Source organism: Balaenoptera borealis (assembly GCF_965194805.1).
Source record: "Balaenoptera borealis genome assembly, chromosome: 3".
Taxonomy (NCBI): domain Eukaryota; kingdom Metazoa; phylum Chordata; class Mammalia; order Artiodactyla; family Balaenopteridae; genus Balaenoptera; species Balaenoptera borealis.
This window is the reverse complement of record NC_138866.1, coordinates 181,100,138-181,115,408: the sequence shown is the minus strand read 5'-3', so window position 1 is coordinate 181,115,408 and position 15,271 is coordinate 181,100,138. Positions and strand designations below refer to the sequence as shown.

Here is a 15,271-nt window from a genome sequence, read left to right as displayed (position 1 = left end):
TATAGGAGAACCTCCGTTCTTACCAGAATCTTTTGACCGAATTCTTCTGGATGCTCCCTGCAGTGGAATGGGACAGAGACCAAACATGGCTTGTACTTGGACTTTGAAGGAAGTGACATCGTATCAACCATTACAGCGAAAACTCTTCACTGTGGTATGTGATGATCTTTTGCTCTGGGAGAAAGGTGACCTTTACTAGGTTGATCTTTTAAAGACTGAGAGCAGAATTCACAGCAGCATTATTCACAGTAACCGAAATGTGGAAAAAGCCCAGGTGTCCATCAGCAGATGAAGGGAGAAGTAAAATGTGGTACGTCCACACAACGGAATATTGCCCAGCCTTAAAAAGGAATGCGATTCTGATACATGCTACAACATGGATGAAGTTTGAACACATTATGCTACGTTATATAAGCCAGACACAAAAGGACCACATGGTGTGTGATTCCGTTGATCTGAGTATCAAGAATAGGCAAATTCATGGAGACGGAAAGTAGAATAGAGGTCACCAGAGGCTGGAGGGACAGCAGAACGAATGGGGAGTCCCTGTTTCAGGGGGTCCAGAGTTTCAGTTTGGGATGATGAAAAAGTTCGGGAGATGGGATAATGGTGATGGTTGTAAATAGTGTGAGTGTACTTAATGCCATTGAATTGTACACTTAAAAATGGTTAAAATGGTAACTTTTATATACGCTGTACCACACACACACAACACCAGAGACCTGGTTTTCCTTAATGTTGACTCACTCTTTCATCTCAGGCAATAGTAGAATTTCTTCTCTGAGACATTTAAGGAATTTCAAACATTCTGCTCTGTCTTAAAAATAGAGCGTTGTTGGGACTTCCCTGGCGGTCCAGTGGTTAGGACTCTGTGCTTCCACTGCTGCAGGGGGCCCGGGTTCGATCCCTGGTCGGGGAACTAAGATCCCGCACGCCGCACGGCATGGCCAAAAATAAAGGGGGGGTTGTTAACATAGTTACTAATTGATGTAAAACATTTGGGTGTAAAATAAATTACTTTTTTATAGGGTTCTTGGATCATCTTAGTGAATTAAAAGTGGGAAATCCAATAGAGGCGAACACATTCATAAGATTGGGAAGTGACAGCATCCAGTGTCAGATATAGAAGGACCATAAAAATGTAGCAAATCTAACTGGTCTACAGTATGTTGCAGAAGAAGCCCAGATAGAACATGTGAGAATTTCTGTCAGTCTTGCCAACATGATTTCATAGGATGTAGACAGCATTTGATCAGAGATGATCCCACCATTTCCTCTGAGTTCTCTAATTATAAATACACAGGCTGCAGCAACAGTGGATATGCTCTGATGATTCCGTCTCTGAAGCTGTCTTTAAGTACATTTCTTTTCAGCACTCCTGGTGTCTCCTTTCCTACACAAAAGTGGCACTAAGAGTGGATTGTTTAAACTTCTATTGTATATGGTCTTCAGAGAACACATCCTGGAAGTTAAAACAGCAAGCAGCAAAAAAAAGAAGCTTTGCTTATAGCTGCAACCCAGTTTGATGTGAGGGTAAAATTAGGACCCTGTTTTAAGAGACCTGGCTCTTTGTTCTTTTTAGCTCATAGCAAAAAGACATTTTAAGAGGCTACTTGGGAGGAGATGTGTTGGTCTCAGTGACAAGGAGCAGCTGACCGTGTGCAAGAGAGTGTAGAATCTAGTGGGTGTGCCATTGGGTGAGGGTAGGAGTTGAGACTGTGGACACAGTGCCTCCACATAAGTTACTCTAGGTACCTGGGTTCCCATATGGGAGAAGTGAGTAGGGTAACTCCCCGATAGGGCTACAGTTCTCACGGCGGTTATAAGATTTGTTGAGAAGAGCCGTGTCATGTGCTTAGAACAGCAGCTGGCACCCAGTAGCAAAGTTTAAATTTTGATCAGTGTACTGTGGTTAAGAAAGCATAGTATATGCTTTTTTTTTTTTTTTTTTTTTAAGATTTTCATTAACATTTTTTAAAAATCTGGGGATTTGAAAAGAGAAACTTTAGTTATTTGGGACAAGTTCATTTTCATATTACACCTTATTTCCTGGACAAATACTCATTGGGCACCTCCTATATGTAATACACAACTCTAGGTGCCGATGACATGCGAGTCAACCCCTGACCTTTTACATGGGGTTTCTGTTCTAACTGGGGAGGAAAATAAACAGCCAGTTGAGTTAGAGATTTCTTGTATTCCAAGGCAGTGACCCAATGAAGCAAACTTTAGAGAGGAAGGGGGGATGGGAGCGCCTGATCGGAACAGTTGAAAAGTGTACATGGGCTGGGCAGGGAGGGCGCTGCTGAGACGCCGAAGTAGAAACAAAGATAAGAGGGTGGGGGGCTTCCCTGGTGGTGCAGTGGTTGAGAATCTGCCTGCCAATGCAGGGGACACGGGTTCGAGCCCTGGTCTGGGAAGATCCCACATGCCGCGGAGCAACTGGGCCCACGAGCCACAATTACTGAGCCTGCGCGTCTGGAGCCTGTGCTCCGCAACAAGAGAGGCCGCGATAGTGAGAGGCCCGCGCACCGCGATGAAGAGTGGGCCCCGCTCGCCGCAACTAGAGAAAGCCCTCGCACAGAAACGAAGACCCAACACAGCCATAAATGAATGAATAAATAAATAAATGAATAAAAAAAAAAGATAAGAGGGTGGTGAGGAGGGAGCGAGCACTGCAGGGACGGAGCAGAGCTTTCGGGCTGGTGCAGAGGTCCTGAGGTCGGTGTGTGCCACGCACATTCCAGAACAACAGAGGCAGGTGGTGCTCAAGCAGGGCAAGCCAGGCGCACGAGAAGGGAAGGCCGCGAGGGGCCTGCCGTACGCAGGGCCTCGAAGGCCACTCTGAGGACGTGGGCTTCGACTCCAAGGGATGACGGGAACATTGGAAGGGTTTTTTTGTTTTGTTGTGTCTGTTGGCTGCGCCGTGCGGCTTGTGGGATCTCAGTTCCCTGGCCAGGGATTGAACCCGGGCCGCGGCAGTGACAGCCTGGGATCCTAACCACTGGGCCCCCAGGGACTCAGCATGGAAGGGTGTTGAGCTGAGAAGCCACCGCTCTGGCTGCTGTGTTGAGAATAGATGGTAGGAGGGCAGGGAATGAAGCAGGTAGGAAACTGTTTGACTGATCCAGGCGAAAAATCATGAAGCTTGGAGCAGAATGATAGCAGTGGACGTTGGTGAGAAGTAGCCAACTTCCGGATATATTTTGAAGGTAGAGCCGATGGCATTTGCTTGATGACTGGGGAACGTGAGAGCAGGAGGCATAAAGGATAATCTGAGATTGGGGCCTGCGCCCCCGGGGAGGACGGGAGTCCGGCTCCAGGAGGTTTCAGAGGAAGAAGGTAGGAGTTCAGTTTGGGACGTGTCACATCTGAGGGTAAAAATATTGAGAATGCAGTTGAACATATGGGTACAGAATTCAAAAAGGAGTCTCACCTAAAAATGTAAATTGGTGAGTTTTCAGCATAAAAATGGTATCTAAAGCTGTGAAACTGAATAGTCATATTTGGGAAAGTCTTGGTCCAGATGGACTAAAACAGCTCCAAGATAATGGAATGCATCTGGCCTGGAACACTCTAATTAAAGAGGGAGTCCTGGTCATACAGACCATCACGTATTTATCCCAGACACTTGAAAAAGGTATCATATATGTTTATATTTTTTCTTTATACATCTTTATTTTGTACACATTTATAAATGTGTGTTACAACAAGCCTGACTTACTCTTCCCATTTAAAAAATAAACCATAAATAATATAAAGGAATCATGGTCCTTTTCTCCTTTTATAAATCCTACCCATGAGTCTTTTTTTTTAAATAACTTTTTTTGGAGTATAGTTGATTTACAATGTTATGTTAGTTTCAGGTATACAGCAAAGTGATTCAGTTATACATATATCCATTCTTTTTCAGATTCTTTTCCTATATAGGTTATAACAGAATACTGAATAGAGTTCCCTGTGCTATACAGTAGGTCCTTGTTGGTTATCTGTTTTATACATAGTAGTGTATATGTGTTAATCCCAAACTCCTAGTTTATCTCTCCCCCATACTGTTATCCCCTTTGATAACCATAACTTTTTTTTCTATGTCTGTGAGTCTATTTCCGTTTTGTAAATAAGTTCATTTGTATCATTTTTTTTTAGCTTCCACATATAAGTGATATTATGTGATATTTGTCTTTCTCTGTCTGACTTGACTTCACTTAGTATGATAGTCTCTAGGTCCATCCATGTTGCTGCAAATGGCATTATTTCATTGTTTTTTTATGGCCGAGTAATATTCCGTTGTACATATATACCACATCTTCTTTATCCATTCCTCTGTTGATGGACATAGGTTGCTTCCATGTCTTGGTTATTGTAAATAGTGCTGCTGTGAACACTGGGGTGTGTGTATCTTTTTTTTTTTAATTTTTATTTTATATTGGAGTATAGTTGATTTACAATGTTGTGTTAGTTTCAAGTGTGCAGCAAAGTGATTCATTTATACATATACATATATCCATTCTTCTTCAGATTCTTTTCCCATATATAGGTTATTACAGAATATTGAGTAGAGTTCCCTGTGCTATACAGTAGGTCCTTGTTGATTATTTATATATATGGTAGTGTGCATATGTTAATTCAAAACGCCTAGTTTATCCCTCCCTGCCACCTTTCCCCTTTGGTAACCATAAGTTTGTTTTCTATGTCTGTGAGTCTGTTTCTGTTTTGTAACTAAGTTCATTTGTATCATTTTTTTAGATTCCACATATAAGTGGTATCATATGATTTTTGTCTTTGGCTTATTTCACTTAGTATGATAATCTCTAGGTCCATCCATGTTGCTGCAAATGGCATTATTTCATTCTTTTTTTATGGCTGAGTAATATTCCATTGTATATATGCACCACATCATCTTTATTCATTCATCTGTTGATAGACATTTAGGTTTTTTTCATGTCCTGGCTATTGTAAATAGTGCTGCAGTGAACATTGGGGTGTGTCTATCTTTTCTAATTATGGTTTTGTCCAGATATATGCCCAGGAATTGGATTGCTGGATCATATGGCAACTCTATTTTTAGTTTTTTAAGGAACCTCCATACTGTTCTCCATAGTGGCTGTATCAATTTACATTCCCACCAACAGTGCAGGAGGGTTCCCTTTTCTCCACACCCTCTCCAGCATTTATTGTTTGTAGGCTTTTTGATGATGGCCATTCTGCCTGGTGTGAGGTGGTAACTCATTGTAGTTTTGATTTACATTTCTCTGATAATTAGTGAAGTTGAGCATCTTTTCATGTGCTTTTTGGCCATCTGTATGTCTTCTTTGGAGAAGTGTCTATTTAGATCTTCTGCCCATTTTTTGATTGGGTTGTTTGTTTTTTTGACATAGAGCTGCATGAGCTGTTTGTATATTTTGGAGATTAATCCCCTGTCGGTCACTTTGTTTGCAAATATTTTCTCCCATTTTGTGGGTCGTCTTTTCGATTTGTTGATGGTTTCCTTTGCTGTGCAAAAGCTTTTAAGTTTAATTAGGTCCCATTTTTTAATTTTTGTTTTTATTTTCATTACTGTAGGAGGTGGGTCCACAAAGATATTGCTGTGATTTATATCAAACAGTGTTCTGCCTATGTTTTCCTCTAAGAGTTTTATAGTGTCTGGCCTTACATTTAGGTCTTTGATCCACTTTGAGTTTATTTTTGTGTATGATGTTAGAGAATGTTCTAATTTCGTTCTTTTGCATGTAGCTGTCCAGTTTTCCCAACACCACTATTGAAGAGACTGTCTTTTCTCCACAGTATATTCTTGCCTCCTTTGTCATAGATTAATTTTCCATAGGTGTGGGGTTTATTTCTGGGCTTTCTATCCTCTTCCATTGATCTATGAGTCTGGTTTTGTGCCAGTACCATACTGTTTTGATGACTGTAGCTTTGTATTGTATTCTGAAGTCTGGGTGTCTGATTGATTTCTCCAGCTCCATTTTTCTTTCTCAAGATTTCTTCTGCTATTCGGAGTCATTTGTGTCTCCATACAAATTTTGGTGTCAGGGTGATGGTGGCCTCATAGAATGAGTTTGGGAGTGTTTCTTCCTCTGCAGTTTTTTGGAAGAGTTTCAGAAGGATAGGTGTTAACTCTCCTGTAAACGTTTGATCAGCTTCACCAGTGAAGCCATCTGATCCTGGACTTTTGTTTGTCGGAAGATTTTTAATCACAGTTTTAATTTCAGTACTTGTGATTGGTCTGTTCATATTTTCTATTTCTTCCTGGTTCAGTCTTGGGAAATTGTACCTTTCTAAGAATTTGTCCATTTCTTCTAGGTTGTCCATTTTATTGGCATATATGTGTTCATAGTAGTCTCTTATGACTCTTTGTATTTCTGTGGTGTCCATTGTAACTTCTGCTTTTTCATTTTTAATTTTATTAACTTGAGCCCTCTCCCTCTTTTTCTTGATGAGTCTGGCTAAAGGGTTATCAATTTTATCTTTTCAAAAAGGACCAGCGTTTAGTTTCATTGATCTTTTCTATTGTTTTCTTCATCTCTATTTCATTTATTTCTGCTCTGATCTTTATGTTTTCTTTCCTTCTGCTATTTTGGGTTTTGTTTTTTCTTTCTCTGGTTGCTGGTGTAAAGTTAGGTTGTTTATTTGAGATTTTCTTGTTTCCTGAGGTAAGACTGTATTGTTGTAAACTTCCCTCTTAAAACTGCTTTTGCTGCATCCCATAGGTTATGGATTGTCATGTTTTCATTGTCATTTGTCTCCAGATAGCTTTTGATTTCCTCTTTGATTTCTTCTGTGACCCATTGATTTTTTAGTAACATATTGTTTAGCTTCCATGTGTTCATGTTTCTTACAGTTTTTTCCCTGTAATTGATTTCTAATCTCATAGCATTGTGGTCGGAAAACATGATATGATTTCAACTTTCTTAAATTTACCGAGGCTTGATTTGTGGCCCAAGATATGATCTGTCCTGGAGAATGTTCCATGTGCACTTGAGAAGAATGTGTATTCTGCTGCTTTCGGATAGAATGTTCTACACATATGTGAATTAAGTTCATCTTGTCTAGTGTGTCATTTAAGGCCTGTGTTTCTTTATTGATTTTCTTTCTGGATGATCTGTCTGTTGATGAATGTGGGGTGTTAAAGTCCCCCACTATTATTGTATTATTGTCGATTTGTCCTTTTATGGCTGTTAGCATTTGCCTTATATATTGAGGTGCTCCTATGTTGGATGCATATATATTTACAGTTGTTATATCTTCTTCTTGGATTGATCCCTTGATCATTATGTAGTGTCCTTCTTTGTCTCTTGTAACAGTCTTTATTTTTAAAGTCTATTTTGTCTGTTATGAGTATTGCTACTCCAGCTTTCTTTTGATTTCCATTTACATGGAATACCTTTTTCCATCCTCTCACTTTCAGTCTGTATATGTCCTTAGATCTGAGGTGGTTGTCTTGTAGACAGCATATATATCGGTCTTGTTTTTGTATCCATTCAGCCAGTCTGTGTCTTTTGGTTGGAGTATTTAATCCATTTACATTTAAGGTAATTATCAATAATGTGTTCTTATTGCCATTTTTGTAAATTGTTTTGGATTTGTTTTTGTAGGTCTTTTTTCTTCCCTTCCTCTTTTGTTCTCTTGTGATTTGATGGCTGTCTTTAGTGTTGTGTTTGGATTGCTTTTTCTTTTTTTGTGTGTGTCTATTGTAGATTTTTGGTTTGTGGTTCCCGTGAGGTTCTGATGCAGCAGTTTGTATATATACAAGCTTGTTTTAAGTTTCTGGTCTCTTAATTTCCAGTACATTTCCAGTATCCTGCATTTCTACTCTCCTCATGATTGCTGGTTTGGATATCATATTTGTGTGTGGATGATTTCCTACCGTTGCTTTATGTTTGCCTTTACCAGTGAGCTTTTCCATTTGTAATTTTCTTATTTCTACTTGTGGCCTTTTCTTTTCTGTCTAGAGAATTTCCTTTAGCATTTGTTGTGAAGCTGGTCTGGTGGTGCTGAATTCTTTAAGCTTTTGCTTGTCTCTGAAGCTTTTGAGTTTTCCATCAAATCTGAATGTCGTATCTGAATGAGGGTATTGCTGAGCAAAGTATTCTTGTAGTAGGTTTTTTCCTTTCATCACTTTAAATATATTGTGCCTCTCCCTTCTGACTTGCAGAGTTTCTGCTGAAAAATCTGCTGATAACCTTATGGGGATTCCTTTTTATGTTATTTGTTCCTTTTAATATTTTTTCTTTGTCTTTAATTTTTGTCAGTTTGATTAATGTGTGTCTTGGCATGTTCCTCCTTGGGTTAATCTTGTATGGGACTCTCAGCGCTTCCTGGACTTGAGTGAGTGTTTCCTTTCTCATGTTAGGGAAGTTTTTGCTATAATCTCTTCAAATATTTTCTCAGACCCTTTCCCTCTCTCTTCTCCTTCTAGGACCCCTATAATGTGAATGTTGGTTGATTTAATGTTGTCCCAGAGGTCTCTGAAATTGTCCTAATTTCCTTTCATTCTTTTTTCTTTATTCTGTTCTGTGGCAGTGATTTCTACCACTGTCTTCCAGCTCACTTATTTGTTCTTCTGCCTCATTTATTCTGTTATTGATTCCTTCTAGTGTATTTTTCATTGCAGTTATTGTATTGTTCATCTCTGTTTGTTCTTTAAATCTTCTAGCTCTTTGTTAAACATTTCTTCTGTCTTCTTGGTCTGTACCTCCATTCTTTTTCCGATATCTCGGATCATCTCTACTACTGTTACTGTAAATTCTTTCTCAGGTAGATTGCCTGTCTCCACTTCGCTTAGTTTTTCTTTTTGGTTTTTATCTTGTTCCTTCTTCTGGAACATATTTCTCTGCCATCTCATTTTGTCTAACTGTATGTGTTTGTGGTCTCCGTTTCTCAGGCTGCAGGACTGTAGCTCCTCTTGCTCCTGGTTTCTGCCCCCTGGTGGGTGAGGTTGGTCCTGGGGCTTGTGCAGGCTTCCTGGTGGGAGGTGCCTGCCCACTGGTGGATGGAGCTGGGTCTCATCCCTCTGGTGGGCAGGTTCATGTCAAGTGGTGTGTTTAGATGTGGCTGTGAACTCAGTTATGGCTTTAGGCAGCCTGTCTGCTGATGGTTGGGGCTGTGTTCCTATCCCACTGGTTGTATGGTCTGAGGTGTTCTAGCACTGGAGCCTGTAGGCTGTTGGGTAGGGCTTGGTGTTGGTGCCAACATGGCAACCTCCTGGAGAACTCAGGCCAATCAGTATTCCCTGGGACCTCTGCCACCAGTGACCTTGCTCCCATTAGTGAGCCACAGTCAACCCCTGCCTCCCCAGGAGACCCTCCAAAACCCACAGGTAGGTCTAGCCCAGGTTTCTACGGAGTCACTGCTTTGCGCTGGGTCCCAGTGCATGTGAAATCTTGTGTGCGCCCTCCAAGACTGGAGTCTTTGTTTCCCCTCGTCCTCTGGAGGTCCTGCACCTAAGCCCTGCTGGTCTTCAAAGCCAGATGCTCTGGAGGTTCCTCCTCTCGATGCCAGACCCTCAGGCTGGGGAGCCTGACCAGGGGCCCGGAACCTTAACTCTTGTGGGAGAACCTTGCACTGTAATTATTTTCCACTTTGTGGGTTGCCCACCCGGCGGGTATGGGATTTGCTTTTATCATTCTTTGTCTGTGGATATATTGTAACAAACTGTCTTTTTTGGTAGGTTCCGATCTGTTTTTGTTGATGGCTGTTCAGCATTTAGGTGTGATTTTGGTGTTTTCGTGAGAGGAGGTGAGGTCAGGTCCTTCTACTCCGCCATCTTGTCTGGAATCGAGGGCTGCTTTTGGTCCGGATGCTTGCTGCCTCTTTCCTCAGTGTGCGCTGGCCGGTACCCGCTTGATACGGGGTGTGCAGGTGCGGTGGCCTGTGCGCGCTCCCGGTACGGCTGGGGCAGCCGTTGGCACCCTCTCCCGTGTCTCCCAGTGGTGGCAGCGGCCCGCGTGCTCCCGGGGATAGCGGGGGCGGCGACGGGAGCCCACTCGCGGGTCTCTTAGTGGTGGTCGTGGCCTGTGCCTGCCTCTGGAGCCCGTGATGGCAGTGGCGGCTCGTGCCTGCCCCCGGAGCTTGTGTAGGCCGTGTCCTGTTGCCTCGGAGCGCGTGTAGGGAAAGACACTCCTGTGGTTTTCCCACCCCTCTCCTCGCGTGCCCCACCCAACAGTGGTGCCTTGCCGTCTCTCATGGGCCCAGGCTTCTTCTGAGTGCAGCCTCAGTTGCCATTCTGCAGCCTCTTCAAGGTGTCTTCACACAGCCAACCCCGGTCCTCTCTCTGGGACTGTCTCTGAAGCCCAAGCTTCAGCACCCAGCGCCCCGCCTCCCCATACCGGCAGCTGAGTGTCTCAGGCTGGGGGAGCGCAGGGCAGCGGGACAGACCGCCTGTGCCGGTCACTGTCCGTTTTGCCTTCCGCAGGCTGGTTGCTGCGTTCATCTCCGGGGCTCCAAAGCTCCGCTTCCATCCAGGCTGGTCCTCCCGCCGATAAGGGGACTTCCCAGGGTACAGGGAACTTTCCTTCTGCACAGCTCCCTCCCAGGGGCGCAGGTCCAGTCCTGATTCCTTTCTGTCTCTCTTTTTCTTTTTTCTTTTGTCCTGCCTGGTTATGTGGAGGTTTTCTGGCCCTTCCAGAAAAGTCTGAGGTCTTCTGCGAGCGTGCAGTAGGTGTTCTGTGAGAATCGTTTCACTTATAGATGTATTTCGTGTATATATTTGTTTACATACATTATATTTAAAATGTTCACTTGCTCTTGCGATACTCATCATTCGATCACACCTGTCTTTAGGCAGCTGAGCTGCTGAAGCCGGGGGGTGTGCTGGTGTATAGCACGTGCACTGTCACCCTAGCAGAAAACGAAGAACAGGTCGCCTGGGCCCTCAAGACGTTTCCTCACCTTCAGCTTCAGCACCAGGTGAGGGCCATTGCCATTGTCTCTGGGTGATCCGGTAAGTCGTGGGAACTTAAGCATGTTGATAAACACAGAGAGTGATATGAAGAGACGTGTCAAGTAAAACTTCTGAAACAAATCTTGTGGTACACAGGGTTTCTCTAATGAGAGCTGTTCCAGACAGGCCCCTAGAGGATTTTCACATCCTGACCCAGTTTTTCCAGGCCTTCACTCTCTACAGTTGTGTTAAAATGCCACAGAGCTCAGGGGGATTTTTGTTACATGTTTATTTGACTTGTGGCTCTTGTTCATGTTACTCAGAATTTTGTTTCTAAAACCCTTCCTCCACCCCTCAGTCCTGTAATTTTTCTGATAGGGCAAATGTTGAGCAGTTTTCTCATATCACACCAAAGCCCAAGAGGCTTTAATAACTGGGATATCAAAAGACTAGCCAAGGGGGGAAGATGGTTCAGGATTATTGCTTCCTTCTGGATTCTTATATAAGATAGGGAACATTTAAAAAGGTTTCTTGTACTTTATTTTACCTAGCACTGTCTTTCTGTTCTGGTTTTTATTAAAACTATATTTATGACTAGATTTTTTAGCCCGTGATGTTTGAGATTAGGTTTAAATCTGTGGTAATGCTCACATTCATTCAGATAAACTGAACATCTAATGTCAGTTTTTCCAGTACAGAATTCTAGTAAGTAATTGGAATATATAAACAGAAGGCAATCCAGAGATGGTTTCTAGACTCAGAAATTAAGATAAGTGCATTTAGATGAAAAGAAGACTTGAGAATTCACTTGAATTTGATGTGTGTGTATATACATATACACTCAGTATGTACCTAAAAGAGATGGAACTCCCCTCACACACACATGGGTTAATAAACAATAGGTTTTCAGATATAAACCTAAGAAAATATATCTTCAGTAACACAAACATTTGTGAAATAGTGACTTAAGTTAGGCTTATGCATCTTTTGTAGTAGTGGTTTGCACGGATCACTCAGTTCCTTATGATTCTGTATTCCTCTAAACTAATCGAGGCAGCTTTAGTTTTCTCATCTCCTTTAATATCCTAGTACATTTAAAAACAACAACAAAAAAAGAGGACTTTTATCATCCAATAGGTATGGGCCAGAGAGAGGCATCTTCAGATGCCCAAGAAGCTCCTGTCAGTTTTGGGGAGTCTGACAAAGAAAGCTGGGTTTTCACCTCCTGCTGTAACTGATAATAATGTTCCACTTGCTAAGTGCCCACTCTGTGCCAGGCCCGATACCACCTTACTTACTTAAGCCTCAGATCAGAGTATTTCACCTGTTTCGTAGATGAGGAAGCAGGTAAGGTAAGTTACTTTCCTAAAGCCACGCAGCTAAGCTGTGGCAGAGCTGTGATGTGAATCCACGTGCTTCGAAGTGTGGGGCCCCGGTCTCTTCTGCACGTCGTGGGCCTTGATAAGCGTAAGGGCCACCCTAGGGACTCAGTCATCAAGTGGCTGCATGTTACCACCCTCCCACTCTACTACCCGGAAAAGCAGCGTGTCCATTTCACAAAAATAAAAGGTATTTACTCATTTTTCTGTTTCTGGAATTGGTGGTAGGTACAGCTCAGTTTGTCCTTTTACGTAAATGGTACACAGGCACACTTCCCGACGTGAGGATGTTTGTCTGTGTTTATTTGTCTCTCCGAGCAGGACCCTCAGGTTGGAGGAGAAGGGATGCTGGGAGCCGGCCTGTCATCTGAACAACTGAAACGGCTGCAGCGATTCGATCCCTGCGTGGTGCCATCACAGGACACTGACACTGGTTCTCTCAGAGACGCCAGGATAGAAGACACGATTTGGCTCGCAAATAAGGATTGTATAGGCTTTTTCATTGCAAAATTTTTAAAATGCAAAAGCACCTAGGAGAAGGATCCTTAGAAAGTTCCAAACGTTTTACATGTTTTTTTTTTTTAAACCAAAAACTGTTGTCAGGCCACATGATTGATGCCGTGGTTGCTGAGGAAACAGAAAAGGCTGCCGGCTGTCCCCCCGGGAATCAAGAGACTGTACTTCACAGAGGCTGCCGGCTGTCCCCCCGGGAATCAAGAGACTGTACTTCACAGAGGCTGCCGGCTGTCCCCCCGGGAATCAAGAGACTGTACTTCACAGAGGCTGCCGGCTGTCCCCCCGGGAATCAAGAGACTGTACTTCACAGAGGCTGCCGGCTGTCCCCCCGGGAATCAAGAGACTGTACTTCACAGAGGCTGCCGGCTGTCCCCCCGGGAATCAAGAGACGACTGTACTTCACAGAGGCTGCCGGCTGTCCCCCCGGGAATCAAGAGACTGTACTTCACAGAGGCTGCCGGCTGTCCCCCCGGGAATCAAGAGACTACTTCACAGAGGAGGTGGCCGGGGGGTGGAGAGGGGGCACTTTGAGACTGTATCTTGTGTGTTTAAAATACTTTTCCTTTATGGATTTAGCAGAGTATAAAGAAAAGGAGATGCCTGAAGATGTCTGGAACATATTTTCATTTGGGGTCTTTGTTTTAATTCGTAAAGAATGCAAGTCATTTTTAATGTTAAAATCAGTGGATTTAACAAAAGGAATAAAATTAGCAGTATTTAATTTGGTTATAAAACACGTTTTCCGTTATTGAGTTCCTTCAGAATTCAGGGTGTGGGAACTGTAACTTATTTATCAAGTGCCAGGAACAGAGCTGGGGATTTTACGTGACTTTTTCTGTTTACTATTTGGTAAATCAACCCTCTTTCAAATGAATTCTGGACTACTCCCAGTGACAGTCTCCCTTCACTATGTTGACTTTTTTTTCTTCTGTCATATTTTAAACTAAAAACTAAAATGAATTTTTTTAGAATTCTGTAGATTAAAAATGAGACTGTCGCACAGTTCGGGTACCTTTTATCATCTAACGGAATACATGCAAGTTCTTCAAGATGTGATTGGTGAGAAAGCCATCTTGTGAGAGCTGGGAAGTGGCCGCTCTCAGCCAAGCCTTGGTGTTCTCCCTCTGAACAGAAGCGACTCCACAACACCTTCCCCAGGCCAAGCAGCTGTGACTACATCACAACGAAACGAGACCACTTCACCATCAAACCTGAAATCGCCCAGACTGCACAGGTGACCAAACATCACCCATGGTGGCCAGTATAAGTGGATGGCCTTTTTAAAATGAATTGTAACTGTAGCCTTGCTTTTCAGCCTACCTGCTTTTTAGGTAAAATATATTAAAATACCCAGCCATAGTTTAAAAGCTATCTCATGTCGTGTTAAATACATCTCTTTTGTTAATTCAAATCACCTCAACATTCCTGAGCCTCGGGCAGTTGCCTAACGGTTTTTTTTTCCTTCGTAGGTCTCGGTCTCCGTTAGGAATTTCTTGCAACTTCCTTGGATCTGTGAAGAATGCTCATCTCACCTCGGATCAGGTGAGATCTTCAGAGGCCTCTCCTCTGAGGAAGCCTCTCTTGCACACCCTTCTCTGGGGCTGGTCGGGCGTGTCTCTCTCTACACCCCTCGTACCTCTGTCTCCTCCTGTCACGGCACTTGACACATCACTGTAGTGTACGAGGCATGTCCTGGACCGCTGCCCCCAGGCTTGGGAACATTCCAGAGGCAGGACTGTGCTTTCTGTACAGCTCCAGAGCAGATCATTGTTACACGCTTATTGAACGAGGGAGAAACCCCGTCAAGCTCCCTAAGATTCAAACACGTGACTGACTGCTTTCCATCCCTCATTCTGCCTGATATCCAGTAGATGTCATCTGCCTAAAGAGAAACACTGTTCACCTGTGGTACTTCTGCTTCTAGGGCTCAGCATACTTCCTCGAACTTTCAATACGTTTTTGAAAAATACAAAAAATCCATCCCTTCTTATGCTCTCTGCAGAGCCTTAGGTGCTAGGCTGGGATGGAAATGGTAGGGAAGGAGCCTAGTAGCAAATGTGTGAAGTTTTGATTAGTACCAACAAATATCAAAATACAAGCAATACAGGCAAAACAGAAGAAAAATAATTTGCATATTGAAAACAGGACAAATAAAAAATATTGCTAAAATTCGTTTCTTTAACATAGACATTTTTCAGTGGGTTTCTTTCTTTTAAAAAAATAAAACAAATTGGAAAATAAAACACATTCAATCTTAAGGAACACAGACATTTAAGAAAAAATATGATAAAAGGACAAAAATCAGGGAAATGTGGAAGAGAATGAATATATTCTCTTTTAACATATTTAATGTTACCATAGTTATATCTGTGAAACAGAAGCATTTTAATTCAACAGTGAGTACGTTTTACTTCAAAACCGTGTATCACATTTTAAACAGTAAAGTACAAACAGTTAAAAATATAACACAATTCAACAACTGACCCAGAGCCCT

General features: G+C 42.7%; 1 protein-coding gene across 4 annotated transcripts in view; it reads left to right on the top strand.

The window, feature by feature from the left end:
• NSUN6 (NOP2/Sun RNA methyltransferase 6) overlaps positions 1-15,271 on the top strand; it is an 85,784-nt gene that overhangs the window by 63,156 nt on the left and 7,357 nt on the right. For all 4 annotated transcript variants that reach the window (XM_082385564.1, XM_082385565.1, XM_082385566.1 and 1 more), the window contains 3 exons: positions 6-154; positions 10,783-10,908; positions 12,583-14,319. In XM_082385564.1, the coding sequence (XP_082241690.1) occupies positions 6-154; positions 10,783-10,908; positions 12,583-12,795 (488 nt within the window). In that variant the 3' untranslated portion in view covers positions 12,796-14,319. The remainder of the gene's footprint in view (positions 1-5; positions 155-10,782; positions 10,909-12,582; positions 14,320-15,271) is intronic.